This window comes from Lactuca serriola, chromosome 4 (genome assembly GCF_051521515.1).
Source record: "Lactuca serriola cultivar US96UC23 chromosome 4, Lser_US96UC23_V15, whole genome shotgun sequence".
NCBI classification, from domain to species: Eukaryota; Viridiplantae; Streptophyta; class Magnoliopsida; order Asterales; family Asteraceae; genus Lactuca; species Lactuca serriola.
This window is the reverse complement of record NC_136411.1, coordinates 391,178,983-391,199,847: the sequence shown is the minus strand read 5'-3', so window position 1 is coordinate 391,199,847 and position 20,865 is coordinate 391,178,983. Positions and strand designations below refer to the sequence as shown.

At 38.2% G+C, this 20,865-nt stretch overlaps 2 protein-coding genes across 2 annotated transcripts; one reads left to right on the top strand and one right to left on the bottom strand.

The window, feature by feature from the left end:
* Positions 1-9,811: 9,811 nt before the first annotated feature.
* Positions 9,812-12,583, top strand: LOC145097863 (uncharacterized). Its single transcript, XM_079035518.1, has 7 exons — positions 9,812-10,009; positions 10,159-10,229; positions 10,918-11,173; positions 11,255-11,361; positions 11,445-11,577; positions 11,661-11,855; positions 11,993-12,583. The coding sequence occupies exons 3-7, from the start codon at positions 10,925-10,927 to the stop codon at positions 12,347-12,349; spliced, it is 1,041 nt and encodes a 346-aa protein (XP_078891644.1). The 5' UTR covers positions 9,812-10,009; positions 10,159-10,229; positions 10,918-10,924; the 3' UTR covers positions 12,350-12,583.
* A 1,237-nt stretch (positions 12,584-13,820) lies between these two features.
* Positions 13,821-17,123, bottom strand: CNGC18 (cyclic nucleotide-gated channel 18). The gene is made up of 6 exons (XM_079035517.1): positions 16,576-17,123; positions 16,194-16,406; positions 15,799-16,100; positions 15,619-15,730; positions 15,274-15,510; positions 13,821-14,782 (listed from the first exon to the last, which is right to left on the bottom strand). Exons 1-6 carry the CDS (start codon positions 17,038-17,040, stop codon positions 14,075-14,077), a joined length of 2,037 nt encoding a protein of 678 aa, XP_078891643.1. The 5' UTR covers positions 17,041-17,123; the 3' UTR covers positions 13,821-14,074.
* Positions 17,124-20,865: the final 3,742 nt, after the last annotated feature.

The window sequence follows — 20,865 nt, the reverse complement described above, 5'->3', positions numbered from 1 at the left end:
GAAGGGATTCTGGTCGATCCGGCCAAAGTCGAGGCGGTGATGAGCTGGGAGGTGCCGAAGTCACCATCGGAGATCAGGAGCTTCCTTGGGTTGGCAGGGTATTATCGGAGATTTATTAAGGATTTCTCCAAGATCGCAGTGCCGCTCACCAGATTGACCCGGAAGGGTGTTGCATTCTCATGGGGTCCCGAGCAGCAGACCTCCTTTGAGACACTTCGCCAAAGGTTGTGCGAAGCCCCGGTATTAGCTCTCCCAGAAGGGATGGAGGATTTTGTAGTATATTGCGATGCATCGATTTTGGGGCTGGGTGCAGTGTTGATGCAGAGGGGTCATGTGATAGCTTATGCGTCGAGGCAGCTGAAGCCTCATGAGACGAGATATCCCACGCATGATTTAGAGTTGGGGGCAGTAGTGTTCGCTCTCAAGATTTGGCGTCACTACTTGTATGGGGTTCGATGTACGATATACACGGACCATAAGAGCTTGAAGTATTTGATGGATCAGCCCAACCTAAATATGCGTCAGAGGAGGTGGTTGGATGTGGTCAAGGATTATGATTGTGAGATCCTGTACCACCCAGGCAAGGCTAATGTGGTAGCCGATGCGTTGAGCCGCAGGGCGGAGAGCACTCCACTGCGAGATGTATGTTTGAGATTGACCGTGATAGCTCCAGTATTGGATGCTATTCGTGGGGCGCAGGCCGAGGCTGTGCGACCGGAGATGCAGAAGAGAGAGCGGGTCGTTGGTTTGGTTTCAGAGTTCGTTACGGATGGACGAGGGCTTATGACATTTCAGGGTCGGATTTGGGTACCGTTCGTGGGTGGTACGCGTATTACTTTGATGGAAGAGGCTCATCGGTCGAAGTTTTCGATCCATCCGGGGGCTACGAAGATGTATTTGGATTTGAGGAAAGAGTATTGGTGGCCCTGTATGAAGAGGGACGTCGCATGGTTCGTTGAGAGGTGCTTGACCTGCCGCAAGGTTAAGGCCGAGCACCAGAGACCGCATGGCAAGTTGCAGCCATTGGAGGTTCCCGAATGGAAGTGGGAACAGATCACTATGGATTTCATCACCAAATTGCCGAGGACTGCCAGAGGAGTTGATGCAATTTGGGTGATTGTGGATAGGTTGACGAAGAGCGCTCACTTCCTTGCCATCAGTGAGAGTTCTTCAGCGGAGAAGTTGGCGGAGATATATGTGAGAGAAGTGGTATCTCGGCATGGGGTGCTGATCTCGATTGTTTCAGACCGTGATGTGCGCTTCACTTCCAGATTCTGGAAGAAATTCCATGAGGAGCTGGGTACTAAACTGCATTTTAGTACCGCATATCATCCCCAGACAGACGGCCAGAGCGAGCGGACGATTCAGACGCTGGAGGACATGCTTCGAGCGTGTGTGTTAGATTTCGGGGGTAGCTGGGATGCGTATTTACCCTTGGCATAGTTTTCCTACAACAACAGCCATCATTCGAGCATTGGTATGCCACCCTTTGAGCTGTTGTATGGTAGGAGGTGTCGGACCCCCATTTGCTGGGGAGAGGTTGGGCAGAGAGTGATGGGCAGTACAGAGATCGTGCTTCAGACGACAGAGCAGATTCAGCAGGTCAGACAGAGGTTATTGACCGCCCAGAGCCGACAGAAGAGTTATGCAGACAGACGCCGGTCCGAGCTTGAGTTTCAGGTCGGCGACTTCGTTCTCCTGAAAGTTTCTCCTTGGAAAGGAGTGATTCGATTCAGGAAGAGGGGCAAGTTGGGGCCCCGGTATATTGGGCCATTTCGTGTGATTGCAAGGGTAGGCCGGGCATCCTATCGTTTGGAGTTGCCAGCCGAGTTGGGGCAGATCCACGACACTTTTCACGTGTCGCAGTTGAGGAAGTGTATAGCCGATGAGTCGGCAGTGGTTCCATTAGAGGATATTCATGTGGATGCGAGTCTGAATTATGCTGAGAGGCCTGTGGCCATCAGGGATCGGAAGATCAAGGTTCTGAGGAACAAGGAGGTACCTCTGGTGTTGGTTCAGTGGCAACACCGGAAGGGATCGGAGATGACCTGGGAGCCGGAGCGCGAGATGCGGGAGCAGCATCCGGAGCTATTTTCAGAGCGAGACTTCGAGGGCGAAGTCTAGTTCTAGTGGGGGAGAATTGTAATAGCCCGGAATTCCAGGTATCTTTATTGATTTGATTATTTTGTGTTTTGAGAGGGGACTCGGCGAGTTGGAGCTCAGACTCGCCGAGTAGGGTCGCGATTCTGGACGCGGGATTCGGTTGGACTCGGCAAGTCCAGGATATGGACTCGGCGAGTCTGCGCTGTTTAATGAAACCCTAATTTCTCGGGTTTGGGACCTATTTAAAGGGCCTTATGGCCGTCATTTGTGCTCACCAGTCCCTTGAGTGAAACCCTAATCGAGTGTGAGCGTTTGGAGCATAGAAGGAGGCTATTATTGATCTTGGAGGTGTCATTTTGCAAGGAAAGAGGAAATCAGCCAAGGGGAAAGCAAGAGGAGCCATCTTCTGAGGATTTGGAGTCCAGAGCATCTCTATTGGGGTAATATTTCGAGCTATTCTCTTCTATGTTGGTGTTTTCATTGATTTAGGGTTTATTGAACCCTTTTGTGGCTAGATCTTGTGCTCCCTTGGACCCCTAAGAGATTTAGACTATAGATCTGGACCCCTAAAGGTCCAGAGTGTCCCTTTGCCCAAGCTTTTTGGGAATCAATGGAAGTTTTGGGTTGGAACCCTTATGCTTTAGATCAAAATGTTCATTATAAGCCATGGGGTGTGTTATGGACACCAAGATAGGGACTTTACGTGGTGAATCAGTCTTGAAAGGCTAGATCTATGAATTGATGGAACAGATTTGACCTTAGAAGCGAGTTTGAGTAATTGCATGGCATGGACTCGCCGAGTCCGATGAGCAAACTCGGCGAGTAGCTTGAAGATTGCCTTGGATCAGCCAATGAGTGATCCAGTCGAGTCACAGGTTGACTCAGTGAGTCAGGACGAGTTAGAGAGGGTCGACAGGTGGTCTGAGTCGAGTTGGGACTCGCCGAGTTGTTCTTGAGACTCGGCGAGTTGAGTCGAGGTGGCCCCGCGACTCTCCCAGGTGGAACTCGTCGAGTCAGGGGAAGTACTCGACGAGTAAGAAGGGAATCCTATGGAGTTGGCGGATACGTCTAGACTCGCCGAGTTGCCCTTGTGCACTCGCCGAGTCCGGTCAAGTTGACCGTTGACCGTTGACCGTTGACCAGAGTTGACCTATGTTTGACTTCTTAGGGATAGTCAAACTTAGAAGATAAAAGTGTTAATAAGAGATGTATGATGTTATAGGGAGATTGTAGCTCGGCGGATCGAGCACGAGTGACTTCGGGATTTGCTAGCTTTCGATATTCACGAGGTGAGTCTTCTCACTATACTGTACCCGGAAGGGTTTGACTGTGTGACCGGAAGGTCGAATATGATATGTGATATATGTGCTATATGTGATAAGTTAATTGTTATACGTGCTATGTATGTTATGTAGGCCGGAAGGCATTATATTATGGGCCGGAAGGCGTGTAATGTGGACCGTAAGGTTGGCGTGGGTAGGACCGGAAGGTTTACCCAGCAGGGACGGAAGTCCCCTGAGACACATGGACCGGAAGGTCAGGGCCTGGAAAGGCGTATGTGCGTAAGTTGTATTTTGGGGAACTCACTAAGCATTTATGCTTACAGTTGTTGTGTATGTGTTTCAGGTACTAGCGAGGACCGTGGGAAGGCGCCGGCGTGATCTGTACACACTGATAGATGTTTTGTGATCTTGGGATTCATATGATTTGTATTCTGACATGACACTTGGAATGTTTATGCCTTGTTTTGAATGAAAATACTTTATTTTGAAATGAAAAATTTGTTTGAAAATTTACGTTGTTACACCTAGTATAACATTATAGGAGGATAATGTATCAATTACACAAAAGCGTTGCATAGAGTTTATCCCCTCTATGTAGATAGGTAGCTTTATCTCTCAACTATATATTTTGTTTCGCCATTGAATCCAATCAGTATTGAGGATCTTTTAATTATTTTGGCTTCAGGGATGTTCATCATTTTTAAAGTATCCATGGGTATGATGTTGACTAAGGATCCTCCATTGACAATGATCCTTCTGAGGAAATGGTTGGCGATGTAAAGACTGATAGTCCGTCGTGATGAGGATCGTGGACATTTGTTCTATATGTTTCGTCAAAGGTAATTTCCTTATCATTTGTGATTGGTGTGTTCTTATGTGGCCTTTCTTCTTTCTCCATCTTCGACACTTTAGCATGTCTTTTTGCTGCATAATAAGAAGTGCCACAAATATCAGATCCTCCATAGATTACATTGATTACCATAGCATCTGTGGAAGGGGATCTTGGTTTTTCTAGGGTCTTATGAGGATCATGATCCTTTTCTTTGGATCTTTATTTTCTTCTTCCAAGGATCTCCTTGAGGTATCCCTTGTTGAGTAGGTGACTAATCATATTTAGTAGGGATATGCAATCTTTAGTAATGTGACCAAAGTCCTTGTGGTATGCGCACCATTTGGACTTATCTTTCCAGGCGGTGGACTTTTCCCCCTTTCTTGGCCATCTTGTTTTATCGCTAAGATCATGCATGACAAATATTAAACTTGAAACATCCACATAGAAATAGTAGTCAGTGATCTTAGGAAATTCTTCTTCTTCCCCTTCATATTCAAGGGCATTAACCCTATGATGATCGAGTCTAGAATAAGGTTTAGACTTATATGATCTCTGGGTCGAGGAGTCAGCCTTCCTATTGGGTTATCATAGGAGCTTGGTGGGTTGCTCCTCTTTTGGATCTCCTTTTCTTCTTCGAGCCTTACGAACCTTAGGTCTCTGCTCCTTACTTCGTCCATTCTTTTGCATGGAGTCGTTACAGGTCTTCGTAGAAATGGGAGTCTTTCTTCAAGCCCATTTTAAAGGCTTCTATGGCAGTTGCCATATCGATGTTAGGGATACTCAAAGCTTCCCTACCAAACCTATTCACGAAATCCCTAAGGGATTCCTTAGGATCCTGAACCACCTGATAAATATCACTAGTGATCTTCTCGAATGTCCCACTACAAGAAAATTGGTTCTTAAAAATATTAACTAAATGTGCCAACAAAGTAATAGAATAAGGAGGAACATGTAGCAGCCATTTCATGGCTGATCCTGTGAGGGTTGAACCAAAACCCTTGCATAGACAAGCTTCCTTCAAATGTGTGGAAATGAGGATAATCTCCATTCTTTCCTTGTATTGTGCCACATGTTCTTCAAGATTTATAGTCCCATCATAAGGCTTCATGCTGGGAGTTTGGAAGCGCTTTGGGACTTTGGTGTCAAAAATTGCAAGAACGACTCTTGAGATCTAATGGCTTGTTGAGGAAACTTCCGGTATAGGCTGGACTACTCTAGGTATGCTTGAAAACATCTGTCATAGCTGTTGAAATTCTTTGGCCATGATTGGGCTCATTCCCGCATCAACATCCACAAAGTTAGTGGTAAAAGTGTTATTATTCACAAAGTTACCAGGATCATTGTTATTAGGAGTTAGTTTTTTTTTTAATTTTTTTTATTTTCATTTTTCATTTTGGACAAATTTAATCTACCATTGACATCCAAAAATTACCAAATATCACTCCACGCTAATAAAACAAACTCAAGAGCCAATTATCAACAAAATAATTCTAAAAATACAAATTTGTAATACCCATATTTCCATAAAGATGATAAAAATCAATCTTTTCCTTTGGTAAAACTGGAGAATTATATTTAAATTGAACCTAACAAACATATTTCAATGAAAATCCCATAAATCAATAATTAAAAATACAAACCAAACTACAAAAATTGAGATTTTGCACATTTATTGGACATGTGTAAACTTACATTTCATTCATTACATTCTTATTCTTGCCTAGAACTCCATATGACATTCCTTTATGTATTTAGACATACACATCATCAAATATTGTGAACTCTTTAGCCCAATTGAAAAAGTTGGTAAAGAAACAAAAAAAGCCCTATGAATGGGTTACGAGTTATGTGGAGACAAATAATGTATACCCTCTTTTTCGCATGAGAATCAACCAAACATACATGACTTTCAATTAGTTGGATCAAGGGCTCAATTGCATTCTCCATTGCAATCCCTAGATTTACCAATCTACAAAATTCATTTAATACAAATATATATATATATATATATATATATATATATATATATATATATATATATATATATATTAATATTAATCCTATAATAAAACCAACTTTTATATATATATATATATATATATATATATATATATATATATATATATTAATCCTATAATAAAACCAACTTAAAGTGTACCTTTCGTAAATGAAGATCAATATTTCCTTCAGCACCACTAACATATCTAAAATTTGAATCCCCGTTTCCCATGGTCAATTCAATATGCAACCTAGTATTGTAACTTGTCATATGAAAACTCATATTTATTTTCTAAATACGACAAAGATTTAAACCAAATCATAAACCACTTTGCGAAAACACCAAAAAAAAAGAAAAGAAAAGTAATAAGGTTTCAGAAAATGAATATTTTTTTTACAAACAACAAAACCTTGAAGATCTACTGATTAGCGGCGATGGAGTTTAGCAACAGTGGTAGTGGCTGCTTGGTGGTGGCAACGTTTCCATGATTTCCCTTCCATTCCATTCAACCAAAAAGACACAAATTATAGAAAAAAATTGCCATAATAGGGATTTCAACATTTCTTACTCTTACTAAAATCAACACTTGGGCATTCAATAAACAAAATTGGCTAGAGTCCTACTTTCACTAGTAAAACATGCAGCGTTATGCATCTTAGGAAGAAAAAAACACTATCACGTCAATAACCAACAAATCCACGGCAATTAATTCCATTGATAATGATAGGCGAAATACCTAGAAACCTCCATGGCCATCGGAGAGCATTCAATATCAACATAAAATCAATCAATCAATATCAACATAATATAGATGAAAAGGAATAATATTTGGACGATTACCATTGATAAGAAACCTCCAACAACCAATCCTTCTTACGTTTCTTACCTAACACTTTGCATGTTCAATCATTCCTTCGAATTAATATCATAACCCTAGGTATATAGAAAGTGGCGAGATTTTGGGAGCGAGAATTAGGGATTTCAAAATTGAATCTCGTCAATAGAATTAAATACCATTATGAAAGAAAAGAAAGATTTGAATTTGTCGTTTAAAAATTGGGATGCAATCATGAAATCGACATTTGATTTGAGAATCAAATCGTATATGAAAAAAAAAACTGTAAAAATGTTGTACATAGCGCCTTAAAATCAACTGAAACAATCATCCATCGTCTTCAGCTTCTTTGTTAAGAAACCATTTCCCCCACCCCTAAAACCTGCAATGTGAAAATCTGAATGGGTTGTCAAGAAGAAGATAGAAAAAGCGGTGAAATAGAAGGGATGGTATTATTGAAGCTAAGAACCTTTAGGAAGATTGAAGAGAGACATAGGAGATGTGGTTTGATGGTGTAATGTGGAGACATTACGGATTCGCATGCATATGCATTTTTCAAAAGAAAATGTTTGATTTTTTTGTGAGGATGACATCATTAAATTGATCCAATGATGGAAAATTATTAAAAAAAGTCAATCAATGGGCATGATTGTTGATGGTAATGTAATAAGGTTTATCTTTTATATATACAAAGATAGAGATTAACAGGGTGTCATATTATATTAGAAGCTTAAAAAACAAGAAATCGTTGTTAACGAATTGATGACAAGAAATGGATTTTGGGTAATAATTGTTACTGAATACTTTTTAAGTCAAACAAGTATTAAACTTATTTTGTATTACTTCCACCTTTACCCTTTGTAAAAATTAAACACATAGATGGATTAATAACGTTTATTTTACAAAAAAGTGTAAACTTAGCAATATGACATTTAATGTTATATTCAAAAAAGTATTTGAACATGTGTGATTCAGTACAATTTTTTAAAATATGTCAATATTTTTTTTATTAATATACGTTGAAGTAATTATTTATTCATCATTTCGATTGTATTTATTTTGAAAATGATTAATGTTTATGAAATCTTATTTTATTGGACAAACAAAATTATGTTTTTATTTTTAAAATCTATGTTATTTTACTTTATCAATCGTGGTTTTTGCAAGTTTAAATCTAGTGTAGGTTTGTAAAACCACAATAATAAAACAAATAACCTAGAAGAACAAAACATACTCATCCATACGTTCTTAAAACTTCTTCGATTCGTTACTTACAGTTCAAGTACTTAATTCAATCGATGACCCATTGGTGCAGAAAAATAGAATGATCGTCACTTGTTACTTATGGGACATGGACAAAATCCAGATGAAAACGACAAAAATAACTTTTAAAAATGGAGACCTTTTGTTGCTCATTTGCGAGAAATGTTCACGAATAAATAAAATTGGTTGAAACTAGGCCTGACAATCGTGTCGTGTTCGGGTTGGCGTGTCGCGGGTTGGCGGGTCAAAATATGCCAACCCAAACACGACCCATTTAAATATACAGGTCACGGGTTGGCGGGTTTGGAACATAAACTCATATATGACCCACCAACCCATTTATTTATACGGGTTCACAAGTTGGCGGGTTCGTGGGTCTAAATTTTAGATATTTAAGTCTTAAACATCCAAATGAAAATTAAAAACATTCGTAGAAACAAGTTACAGACTTAGCCTTATAAGTTACGACTTATGACCTTAGACCATCCACCACGAATAATAATGTCAAAACAATCAAATGGCCTATGAATAAATGTTATATATATTATATAATACTTATTAAATATTAATACTTGATACATAAATACATTTAAAAATATAATAATTTTTTTATTAAGAATATAAACGGGTTGGCGGGTCAACCTGTTTATTTTTTGAGAAACCTATATATGACCCGTTTAATAAACGGGTTGGCGGGTTGAAAAACTCAACCCAAACCCATTTATTTCGTGTCGTGTCGAGAATTGTCAGCCCTAGTTGAAACCGGTAATATAAACCTAGTTTATGGTTATTTAAGTGTATAACTTTTCGATCCTTCCTAATAAATCAAAATATTTTGCTACATGTCATTTTTTTTATTTGTACACATGTTATTTTCTAATATTTTTGAATATATATTTTTTCCATTTGTTATTTTTTCATTTTTTATTTTTTTTTAATTGACATAGGACATTTACACCTCAATTAATAATTGTTTTAATTAAAAATAATCAATAAATACAATATTACTACTCAAATATTGTATTTAATATGTTTCATTTTAAATTCAAATTTTAAATTTTAAATTTCAAATTTAAATAATTTATTTAAACCTTATATAATATTATATTTTAGATTTCAAATTTAAATAATTTATTTAAACCTTATATAATAGAAGTCCCAGTAACTAGTTTCTCTAAAATATTGATATTTGATTTTGTGGAGAGTGAGACTAATCAAATTATGAAACTTAATGCCAATTGGCGATAATGTCCACGGATACTTTCCTTATTTCAAATCCAAACTTTTTTTTTTTTCTTTTTTTTTTTAAATTTCAAAATCTTCCCCCACTTCTTTTTAATTTTGATACAAATAAGTACACCCCATCCCTAATTAAATAATTAATCACCAACTAATGATAAGTGATAACCCATCGCTTTTAACTTTGGGGTTGAAACGTCACTTCATACCATAAATCAAGGGCCATTCTGAATTTTCCACCACCCCATTTATCCCTACATCTCCATTCTCCTCGGCGGTGACTTGTTTAATTTTCCCGTGTTTGCCGGCCGTACGTCGGTAATAACATCATCTGCCGTCGTTTTCCCGACGCCGGCGACAACCTCGCTTCTAAAACCCTAAAAATTAACATTTCTACGTGCACTCATTGCTTCCATCTGATCGTTTTGCTTCCGTTTTGTTTTTCTCTTATTAAGGTTATTTGTTATTTTTTATCGATTCAGTTATCACCATTTTTACTGTTTTTGCACTGTTTATATTCGCTTTAATGCATTATATTCGCTTAATAATTGATTGCGATTTCAAATCTGTATTTGTCGTCGTCTGAACTACTTGCCAAATGCAGATAGGGGTTCTATTGTTGGATCTGTCGGTCTGAATCACAACCTCCTGGTCAAAGCAAAGAGCAAATCCGAGGTATCTTGCTCTCTTCTTCTTCTTTTTGCTTGTAGCATTGTTTATTTCTCCAAATGATTTTGAATTCGAAGATGCTGTTTACAAATCCGTTGAACATTATAGGGTTTGTTCGTGGCGCATCGTGTAAATCCAACTTGCACGATTGTTATGTTGAGTCTTCTGGTTTTCAGACTGTGCTAGGAGTGTTCTACAGTTTTCTATGCAGATTCGTGTGTTATATGGCATACTATGCGTAGATTTGTGCTTACAATGAAACATCTTTTCTTAAGCATTGAAATCATGAGTTTATTAGCTGATGCTTCATTTAGTTACCATTTGTTTTAGTGTAGTTCGCTCCCACAAGGATCTGACTCTTAGATTTTGTTCTGGTAGATGTTTATACTTTGTTTTGGTTGATCTATAATCTGTGGATCTTTGTATGCTATGAATTTCTCGACATTGTCTATTTGTGGGTGATGTTCATGATGATCTGTGATGTAAGTTGCAAGCTGGTGTCATTTGACAACAAACTATGATTCTTGATACCGATCTTTATGACTTTGGTAGTAAAAGATCATTTCATATGCACTGAATGTTCATCCCTGATCACAAACATCGCCAACTATCAACCTCCAAATCTCAAAACTCATCTCCAATAATAGTTATATTCCAGATGTTTGAACCTTAACTCTCTGAATTTATGTTACAGCTGTACAATGATGTCTGAAACTGCTCTTAGAGATCTTAATTTGCTACCTAAATCTGAAAGAACAAACGAGAGCTCAAGTAAAGACATCTTAACAAAGCCATATGTTGAACCAAGAAAAAACATTGTTCCTTTAGTTGAACCACCTGTGAAAGGAACCGAAGATGCACATGCTAGCGCTGATGTGGCAGTTGCAGAAGTTGAATACATTGAATCTGAAAAACTTGAAGATCTTGAAGATGTTGAAAATAGTCTCAAAGTATGTTATTACCTAATACAATATCTGTGTGAAACTATGATGTTATTTTTGCTTATTTATGACATTCTTGTTTCCTCAAAGGTGCTTCTATCTGGATTAGAGTCTAAAGAGTGGGTTTCCCTTTGTGAAACACTCAACAACGTACGTCGTTTTTCAATATACCACAAGGAAGCCTTGCATGACATGCTGTAAGCCTTTCTCTTTTCCATTACATACGAATAGAAATTGACGATTCTACCCTTCTCTTGATCATCGTCTCCTCAATTAACAGGGACGATGTGATTACCCTTGTTGTGAAAGCCTTGAAGAATCCAAGAAGTGCTGTTTGCAAAACTGCAATCATGACATCTGCTGACATTTTCAAAGCATTTGGGGACCTTGTAGTTGATTCATTGGACCCTATGGTAACTATTTATTTGTATAATAAGGTTATGTTTACTCTTTGAAATTGTGTTCTGATTTGGTGAATTACGTTTGGTTTTTATAGCTTGTGCAACTTCTTCTGAAATCTTCTCAAGACAAGAGATTTGTATGTGAGGCTGCTGAAAAGGCTTTAATAACTTTAACAATTTCAGTTTCCCCTGTTTTGTTGTTACCTAAATTGCAACCTTATCTTAAACACCGAAATCCTCGTATTCGTGCAAAGGCTTCATTGTGTGTTTCTCGTAGTGTCCCACAACTAGTAAGTATTCGTTCTTAATACCACTTTTTTTTTTTTAAATGTTTTTTTCTTTATATTGCTTTACATATAATAGTTTTTGCTTCTTCTCTATGTCATATAATAGCAAGTAAATTTTGATTATTTTATTTGTTATAAAGGGGGCTGATGGAATCAAAGAATACGGGATTGACAAATTGATTCAAATCGCTTCATCTCAACTAAGCGACCAGCTGCCCGAATCACGGGAGGCTGCCCGAGCCCTCCTATTGGACCTACAAACCGCATACATTAAATCCCCTGTTTTGGCTCCACAACAAGACATTGACATACCAGTACCGCCACCTTCTGACCAATCAGAACAGGACACGTCATCATCATCATCTGAACAACAACCTCAACCTCCTCCTCAGGTACAATATTATTCTTGGGACCAATTCTGTGAGTCTAATCTTCCAAAATTAAGTGCACAAGCCGTCCTACGTGTCACTACTAGTGTTACACGTGAGGGTTTGTAACACACCAAAACTATATATTCAATTCCTTATTATTATTATTGACTACTGTTTGATTTTTTTTTTTTTTTTAAATTCCCCTTTGAATATTATTATTTTTTTTTCACTTGTAAATGCTTTTGCATTAAGTTTGAAAGAAGGCGATTGAAGTATTATTATGTAGTTTAGAAGATATTTGTCCTAAACATGGAGTATATTGTTTCATTTCGAGTTGCATGCTATTTCGCTTCTTTGTCACATGCTTTAGTTATACTTATTCATTATTATCATCATTCTTTTATTTTATTATCTTTTTTTTTTTAAATTCATGGTCACCGAATAGTTATAGACCAATTATCCAAAAAATTACAATATTAATAAGAGTACATAGTAGTTCAAGAACAAAAAATTTACTTCCAACAGTAGTTATAAAGATGCAACAAATTGTAATTGTAAATATGTAAAACTTGGAATGAAATAATATGAACACACTATTTATAAAAAAACATTTTTATATCGGGTTTTTTTATGAAAATTTCTTGTTTCTAAAGTTATATTAGAGTGTGAAGACCAAATTTGTCATTTGGAAGTTTTATTTTGAATATAGAAATATTTTCATCACATAATAATATCTAATTTTATTTTATAAATATTTCAATGTAAAGCCCAAGGAGTATATTACCATTTGAGATTATTACGATTATTCCTTCAGTTGAAGTCATAACGATATCTTGATGCTTTGGCACGTTTCCTAGGACGATTTCTCATCAAAGCAAAATTTTTTATTTTGGTATACAATCAAATGCTATTTCTCCAATTTTTGAGTTTTCAATAAATATTTTTGTGTTCAGTTTTTCCTGTTATTTTTGTTGAACAGGCTGTTGGGATTCCCTTTAATGCAGATAGTAATGTATCCTGTAGAATACCAAAATGAAATACAAAAGCTACAAAAATGAACTACCACCAAGTATTTGATCATACCATAAATACTTCACCCGAAAAAGTCATGGGAGAGATATGATCCTCTCCCTCTTTCAACCAAAAGTGATAACAGTTTCCATATTTGTAAATCATACATTTCCTTCAAAACCCCGACCTTTCTTCTATTTACGTATATACTCCCACACAACTATTTCATTGCTAAAATGTATCCCTAGACATATTTGACCATTTGTCCTTTAGTAATGAATTTACAAGACCACCCTCATCCCTATTCTATTAAATTCAATCTCAAGCCAAGGCGCCCTGCTCATATTTTACACTTTTACTAAATTCACATAAAACTACAGATCATACGTTGAAATTCTTTTTCTTCATTTCTATTTAAATAATTGACATATGGGGACTACTACAAAAGCTATTATACTTATTTATAAAAAAACATTATAAACCTTGAAATAATTCCTAACATTATATTGTACTTACACAACAAACAAAGGAAAGAAGACAATTCCTCCATATTGTTTTAATTAAATAATTGCCATAAATTGTCTTTTTAATAAGATGGAAATCCGATATAATTTAGTCTCAACAGGTAGCAATCTCTTTTTTGGCTCCAAATATATATACAAAAGGTATTCCGTATTTGGGATTACAAAATGAATAGAAAGTGACACAACAGATCCCTATACTATTTACTAATTACAACAAACACCCACCATCCTCACGCATCAGCATTTTCGGCCCTTGGACACATCCAAGCTTCTTAAACTTGTACCATATGCAGTGTATGTTGTACCTTTGTCACTTTCAAAACCTAGGCTCATCCGGTTTAAACAATTGAGGCATTTTAAGACTCGTAGACGAATCAACAGAACCAACTTTGTGATGACCGATTCCTTTTCTCGTATTCGTAGCAAACCTCGACGCCAAAACAGTCGCCCCAACCCCAAACTGCTGCTCGCTGCTGCTGCCTGGAGTACCATCGGTGCCCGACTCCTCATAATAAAACCCTTCCATCAACTCCTGAAGAGCCAATTCCTTTGCGAGCTTTCTTCTTTTATATTTGCGCCATGTTGCTTGAATTAAAGCCGCGCCCCATGTCCGCCATTGATGGGAATAATACCGGAACGCGTGTTGGAGTTTTTTACTGTGGAGGTATTTGAACTGATTCGCGACGAATTTTAAATCTTCGGCGCGTAACGCAAAGCCTTCGACTTCGGTTAGGGTTCGAACAGATCTTGTGGAGGAAGGGTAGCTTGTGGCGTTGGGGAGTAGGGCCCACGTTAGTAGCTCTTCGCCACAAAAGTCGCCGGGTCGGAGTGTGATTGAATTGAAGAATCCAGATCTTCCGCCGTCTGTTGTGGAGGATTCTAGTTGTCCGCGGATTATGAACAACATCTCGTTTACTGGATCATCTTCGCGAACAATGTATGTGCCCTGTGTGCTTAGGGATGACACCAGGCGTTCACAGATCGCGTCCAGAAGGTTGTCGTCCATTTGTGAGAAGAATGGGACCTACATCCACCCAATAACATTAAAACATCCGTAACAGTAAAAACAATTTTCCAAATCATCGTCAGCTCAACAAACCAAATAATATATATTGTCTCAACTATAGTAAAACTTTTTCAAGATGTTAATATTATTTTTAACTTTTATACAAATCGGTATAAATAAATAAGTAATATATATAATTTGGTTATCGTAGAAAAGAAAACTTATATTAAATAAATTTGAACTTGGAGTTACATAACAATGCAATCATAAGTATCATTTAATTTAAATATTTGTAACTATTACAAAAACTATAATTACTAAGATTTATATATTTCTCAATATTACCAACTTTTTATGTTTTTTTATTTAAAAAAAAAATAGTTTTATAAGTTTTAGAATATCTAATGTATTTATTTTACATTATATTAAACAAAAGGATAATCTTTTTATAATTAATAAAGTATAAGAATAAAAGATAAAAATAATTATGAAAAAAGTCAAAAACGTACTCGTCGAACAAGGTTAAGGCAGAGGTGGCGTTGGATTTCACGGCGGAGATCGATGGGTAAAGACTGGAGAATATATTCTTCATCGACGCCTCTTGTCGCCAGCCATTTATACTGAACAAATCGCCGGATTCTGTCTGCTAATTCCTCCGGTAACTGTCGGTGTCTCATCCACTCCTCCGTGTCTCTTCTTTTAATCCTCCACTCTTCCAGTCTTAACGTCATCGATTGCAAATACGTCTTCATTTCAATACAAACATCATATCTTTTATCAATCAAAAACATTTTTTACAAATAACTGATTAAATCATGTAACTTAAATACCTAATTAATTAAATATATATATACCTGCATGTTTCCTATCAATTGTGCGAATAGAATCAAGCCTCCGATACATATGAAGATGCAGAACAACGTCTCTCCTATATAGATGCTCGTGTCCAGATTCTGTCCATATGAACTGTGAAAAAAGAAGAAATTAAAATTGGAATCAAAAGTAAGTAATCTTTTTCATATTCATATTCATACCTCAAATTTCTCAAACCCCACCAAAGGCAATATAAATACTTCTCGAAGAACTTAGAAGAAGCAACTTCGCTTGTGAAAGCATCTGCAAACATTCCAAATTTAAAAGGAGAAGATTCATTGCTAGCATCACATAGAGTTCTCAAACTTGTGGATTCAAGCCATTTCTTGCGATCTGGATTATCAACGCTTTTACAATCCAAAAAACTCATACAAACTTTTTCAGCCATCTCCTCTTTACACCCTTGTTGCCAACATGAATGCTGTCTCCCTATAGACATCGAATACCATGTAGCCCCAAGGACCTGAATCAGATTCAACAACAGAGATGAGATTGAATGTTTGAATCGATTAGGAACCCTAGAAAAATTGGGTGAAATTGATTGATGCTTACGTACATGACTAGCAAGCATGTAAAGTAGAAGATTGTAAGCAGCTCCTGCCCAAGCTGTCTTAGCTACAAACCCTGTAGATTTTATAATCCGCTGATTTAGTGGAAAAATCACAAACAATCGAGGAATGTACTGAATCAGAACGATGAGTGATAGTGTATTGTTAGCATGATCTTTGGTGTTCTTATTTGTTGCTGGTATGATCAGCTTGTGAACTATCTGCAACACAAAACAACTTCCAATCACTTTACAATTCTGCATAACAGATCGAGCTATGAATTGATTCGGTAACAATCAACGAAATTCCTAATTTTCTATAGAAGAATCAAGGAAAACATAAAACTTAAGATTTGAAATTGGAGATGTTGATAACGAATTAGAAACTAGCCTGGGGTAATGGAAGCATAGCAGCGACATCAATTACGAAATCAGACTTCAAATATCGCCGAGCAATCTGACGCTTGTCCATAACGAGTTCGCCTCTGCCGAAAACCTTAGAGCTTGGAGCAATAAACGCAGTGCGAAATTTCATGACGATGTGAACAGCGAAGAAAATATCTGCAAATGAACGCCAGGTATTGATGGCGATCGCGGCGGCGTGATCTTTGGTCATGCAGGTGTCTCCGCCGACGTATGGAAGGTAGAAATAAAGGGGATCGATGAAGAGAGAGACGAGGCACACCACGAGGAAAAATTGGTACCATCGAGTCACAGCTTCTCCGTTTGGATCGAGGATCTGGTAATGCCAAAACGTCGCGCTGTTAGCTTTATCTGTGGCAATTGTATTCGACGTCGGCCGCGTAAATTGTTGGCGGAGACGGGTGGCAGGCGTTGTCAGCACCCGATTCATCATCCCTCACGGCGGTGACAAGGCCCGTTAGGGTTCCTATTATGGTGGTTGAAATTTCAGCGGGTGACGATAAATTACGCGCGAAAAAAAAATGGTGTATGGCGATTAACTTCTGATAACAGAAACCAAAAGTAAAACTTACATAAATTATACCTGGATTGTTTGTGTTCGGCAAGATTAGTCCTTGAAGTTTGTTCTTATTGTATGTGCTCTTCTAACTGAGATTTGTTTTTCATTGTAGCCCCTCTCTTCTATTTTCATATGTAAACATATGTTAGTTTATTACCTAAATTTAACAACATAAACTTATGCATTAGGTTAAGAGTCCAAGTCTAGTAAGAGATATGTAGAATTAAAGTGTAATTTAAAAGTATATTAGAGTGTGTGTGACTAGTTGCTCTAAAAAAAGTAGTTATGCATACCAAATGGTATGTCGCGTTACAATATTAGGTGTGTTGGAAATCTACATTTTAGCTGACTAATTGAACCTTTGAGGGATATAGTCCTATGGAGGACAAATGTATAAACTAAGAATATGATTAGAAAGTGTGTAAGTTATCCATTCAAGGAATAAAAATACATATTGTTAAAATACATCGGTTTAGAAGACCTACTACTTAAGATTAGGTCGTGTAAAACAAATTGTTGTTACTGGGACCTTAAAGGGGTATCACGATGTAGTTGGCATGCTCCGAGATATGCTTTAACCCTCGAAACAATAGCACATATCGTTAGACGAACCATGAGTGTTAACCTAAGAGATTACTTTGAGGGTTATTGATTCAAGGAAAAAGAAAGAACGATATGACCACAAAAATGAAGGAAAAAAGTATGAGAGAGCGATAATGAATGGGCGATCATACCATAAGAGATTATAGGTTTGGTTATTTATATATTGACCATCTTGTGTGATTATGTTGATGAGTGGTATTGTTGACGTATCTCACCCGGAGTAATGTCAAAGGATAACGGAGTCGTCAACTCAAGAACGACCCATCAAAAACCCACTACTCGAAAAGAATCGGGAGCAAATCATTGTCCATAAGACCCCACGTTCTAGCACCGACAATTATGGCCTCAGGATTGGCCCACTTCTAGGAGAGAAACTCTCGTTCCAGACAAGACAATGAGTACCTATTGCCCCAGGGCAACAGGTGTAGTGATCGATGATCTGCTGACTGGCAGTTCTACACAAATAACAAATAGCCACCTGCGGGGAATGATCTACTAATTGAAGGTCATCTCGTCCTGCCATGCCTGAAAAAATATAAGATACTATTAGGGATCTGTTCCCCTAACCACAGGTATAAAAGGTCCCTTCTCCCCTACTAGAAGGGGTTGACTCTTAAATCCCAATCTCCTACTTTCCATATGATACATTTTCTCAAAGGAATTTACTAACTTGACCGTCAGAGTTTCGTTCCGGGATCACCTCCCGGACGACGTCTGACGATTTTGTTTTCTTTATTGTGATTCTCAGGCTTCTCTTTTTCACCCCTCAAGGAGACAGAGTTAAGTCGGAGACATATCACAACAGTTGGCGCCATTCGGGGGTGCACTCAGTACTACACAACCCATCCAAAGACGTTAGGCGCTAGAGATGACGGACAAAAGGACCCATACGACCGGACGATGGTGACACCAACCCAGTTAGACCAATGTAGTCCCTCTACGGGAGCGGTCCGTTGACACTGGAAGGGCAACCACTCACACAAACACCGACAACACCAGTATCTGAGTCCGCGACGGAGTTCATTGGCAATTATTGGATACTGCCACCCGTAACAACAGAACACCCGACCATGAGACCCACAACAACACTTAAAAGAGCGTTGACCAACCAATCACAACCAACAGCAAATCGACCTCCGCCACCACTGCGATATGTGGGGACCAACACCTGGTCCCCTGCTACTATTCTACCCACTACACAATTGTCGTCCACATGTCATCAGTCTTCCCCGATGGCCAACATGTTGCACATCCCGTTATTCGCACAACAACCAACGTTCAACCCATACTCATACCACTACCAAGGTGCGTTCCCCAAACAATGCAGTCGCGAAGTCACAACAGTCAAGGCACACCAATACAGGAGATGAGCTCACACACTATGGGGCCAACAGAGTCAAATTAACAACTGAACAAGTTGATGCAAACATACTCCACGCAGGCACCATACATACCACAAGTAACCATATACAACCACAGGTACCAATACGGGTATGGCCAAGGGTACAACAGCCCATACCACGTACAACATGTGATGGCTGACGGAGCATTCACCTACCCACACATGGACAGCCCAGCCATGGACATCAGCTCGACATTCTTCCAAGAGCTCTTACAGTACGAAATACCGCATTTTGCCATGATCCCAAACATTCCAAAGTATGAAGACACAACAGATCCTGATGCGCACATAGACACCTAAGAATGAACAATGACATCACTACGGATGGACAAGAGGTTTACATGCACCTACTTCCCGGTCACGCTATCAGGAAATGCTAGCAAATGGTTCAAGGCACAACGTCTGGGAGGTATCTCCAGCTTTGAACAATTGAGGCATCTATTCCTCAATAATTTTATGCAATTAAGGAAAATCAAAGGAGATGCAACTCCATTATGGCATGCAAACAAAAAAAGGGAGAGTCCATCCAAGCGTACTACGACCGGTTTACCCTCACAACTTTGAGTGTCCCCAGTCATGAGGAGTTTCTAGTCATAGGCGCTTTCGCCTAGGGGTTACTCCCAGGCCCCTTGTCGAGGAAAATTCAAGGAACAGTGCCAAAATTTGGGGATGAACTAAGTATAGGGTCGAAAAATACCTCAGGCAAATCGAGGGAGAAGAGCTGTAACGGCCCAAAAATTCAAATAAAAATTTTCATTTAATAATTAGAAATCTCATTTATATTTGTTCCTCCAAAGTTCCATTACATAACTATATTATTCAAGATCAGAGTTTCCAAAACAACTAATGCGGAAATACTGGAGAGTGCACGCTGTGCCATCAAGTCGGGCCATTGCCCTTAGAACTATAAGTACCTGAAACACCCAACAAAACTGTAAGCACACGCTTAGTGAGTTCCCCAAAATACACAAATCACATAATTTTATAATGCCATGCATATATATATATATATATATATATATATATACACATAAAACTTCCATGGACTACCTCCATGGTCTTCAATCGGGATGCCATGGGCTACCCCCATGGTCTTATACCTAAGTGCCATGGGCTATGTCACACCCCAAAACCGAGAACAGCGGAAACGTTCTGGGGCGGAGGACGTCATGTAATGTATCACAACAAATGTAAAGTAGTAAACAAGCAACAACATCTTCCATTGCATTAATAGTACAAATTTTAATTACAAGTGTGTTGTTTCACAATATAAGACAACATAATGAATCATCAAAATAAAAGACGAATATGAACTGCTCCGTCTTCACAAAACCTGGTTGTTGTACCTGTCTATTTGTGACCTGAGAATACAAGTTATTTTGAAAGCGAGTATCAGCCAAAAAGCTGGTGAATTCATAAGTATTAAGGTGTCTTTGATTTGTAAAACTTGCAATGAAAGTCTTGACATTTTTTTGAAAGAAAGTTCGTATAAGTATGTAAATGTTTGTCAGAAATGGAAAGTGTTTGAATGACCCTAGAAATCCCTATGATCCCTATAAAAGAAGTCTTCTACCAAGACCCTACTGTTTTGAAAGTAAGCATCTCTGTAAATGTGATGGTTTTCCCCTGGTTAACTATTAGTATAAAACTATAGTATACCTCATCGTTTATGTGTATCCGTCACAATATAAAGG

What these genes read in the sequence shown, in the direction of transcription:
- LOC145097863 (XM_079035518.1), top strand. Translation starts at nt 10,925, where the DNA reads ATGATGTCTGAAACTGCTCTTAGAGATCTTAATTTGCTACCTAAATCT. An exon ending in GAAGCCTTGCATGACATGCT is followed by an intron (nt 11,362 to 11,444) that starts GTAAGCCTTTCT and finishes CTCAATTAACAG; the next exon opens with GGACGATGTGATTACCCTTG. An exon ending in TTGATTCATTGGACCCTATG is followed by an intron (nt 11,578 to 11,660) that starts GTAACTATTTAT and finishes TGGTTTTTATAG; the next exon opens with CTTGTGCAACTTCTTCTGAA.
- CNGC18 (XM_079035517.1), bottom strand. Translation starts at nt 17,040, where the DNA reads ATGATGAATCGGGTGCTGACAACGCCTGCCACCCGTCTCCGCCAACAA. An exon ending in CTATGCTTCCATTACCCCAG is followed by an intron (nt 16,407 to 16,575) that starts GCTAGTTTCTAA and finishes TTTGTGTTGCAG; the next exon opens with ATAGTTCACAAGCTGATCAT. An exon ending in TGGGGTTTGAGAAATTTGAG is followed by an intron (nt 15,731 to 15,798) that starts GTATGAATATGA and finishes CTTTTTTCACAG; the next exon opens with TTCATATGGACAGAATCTGG.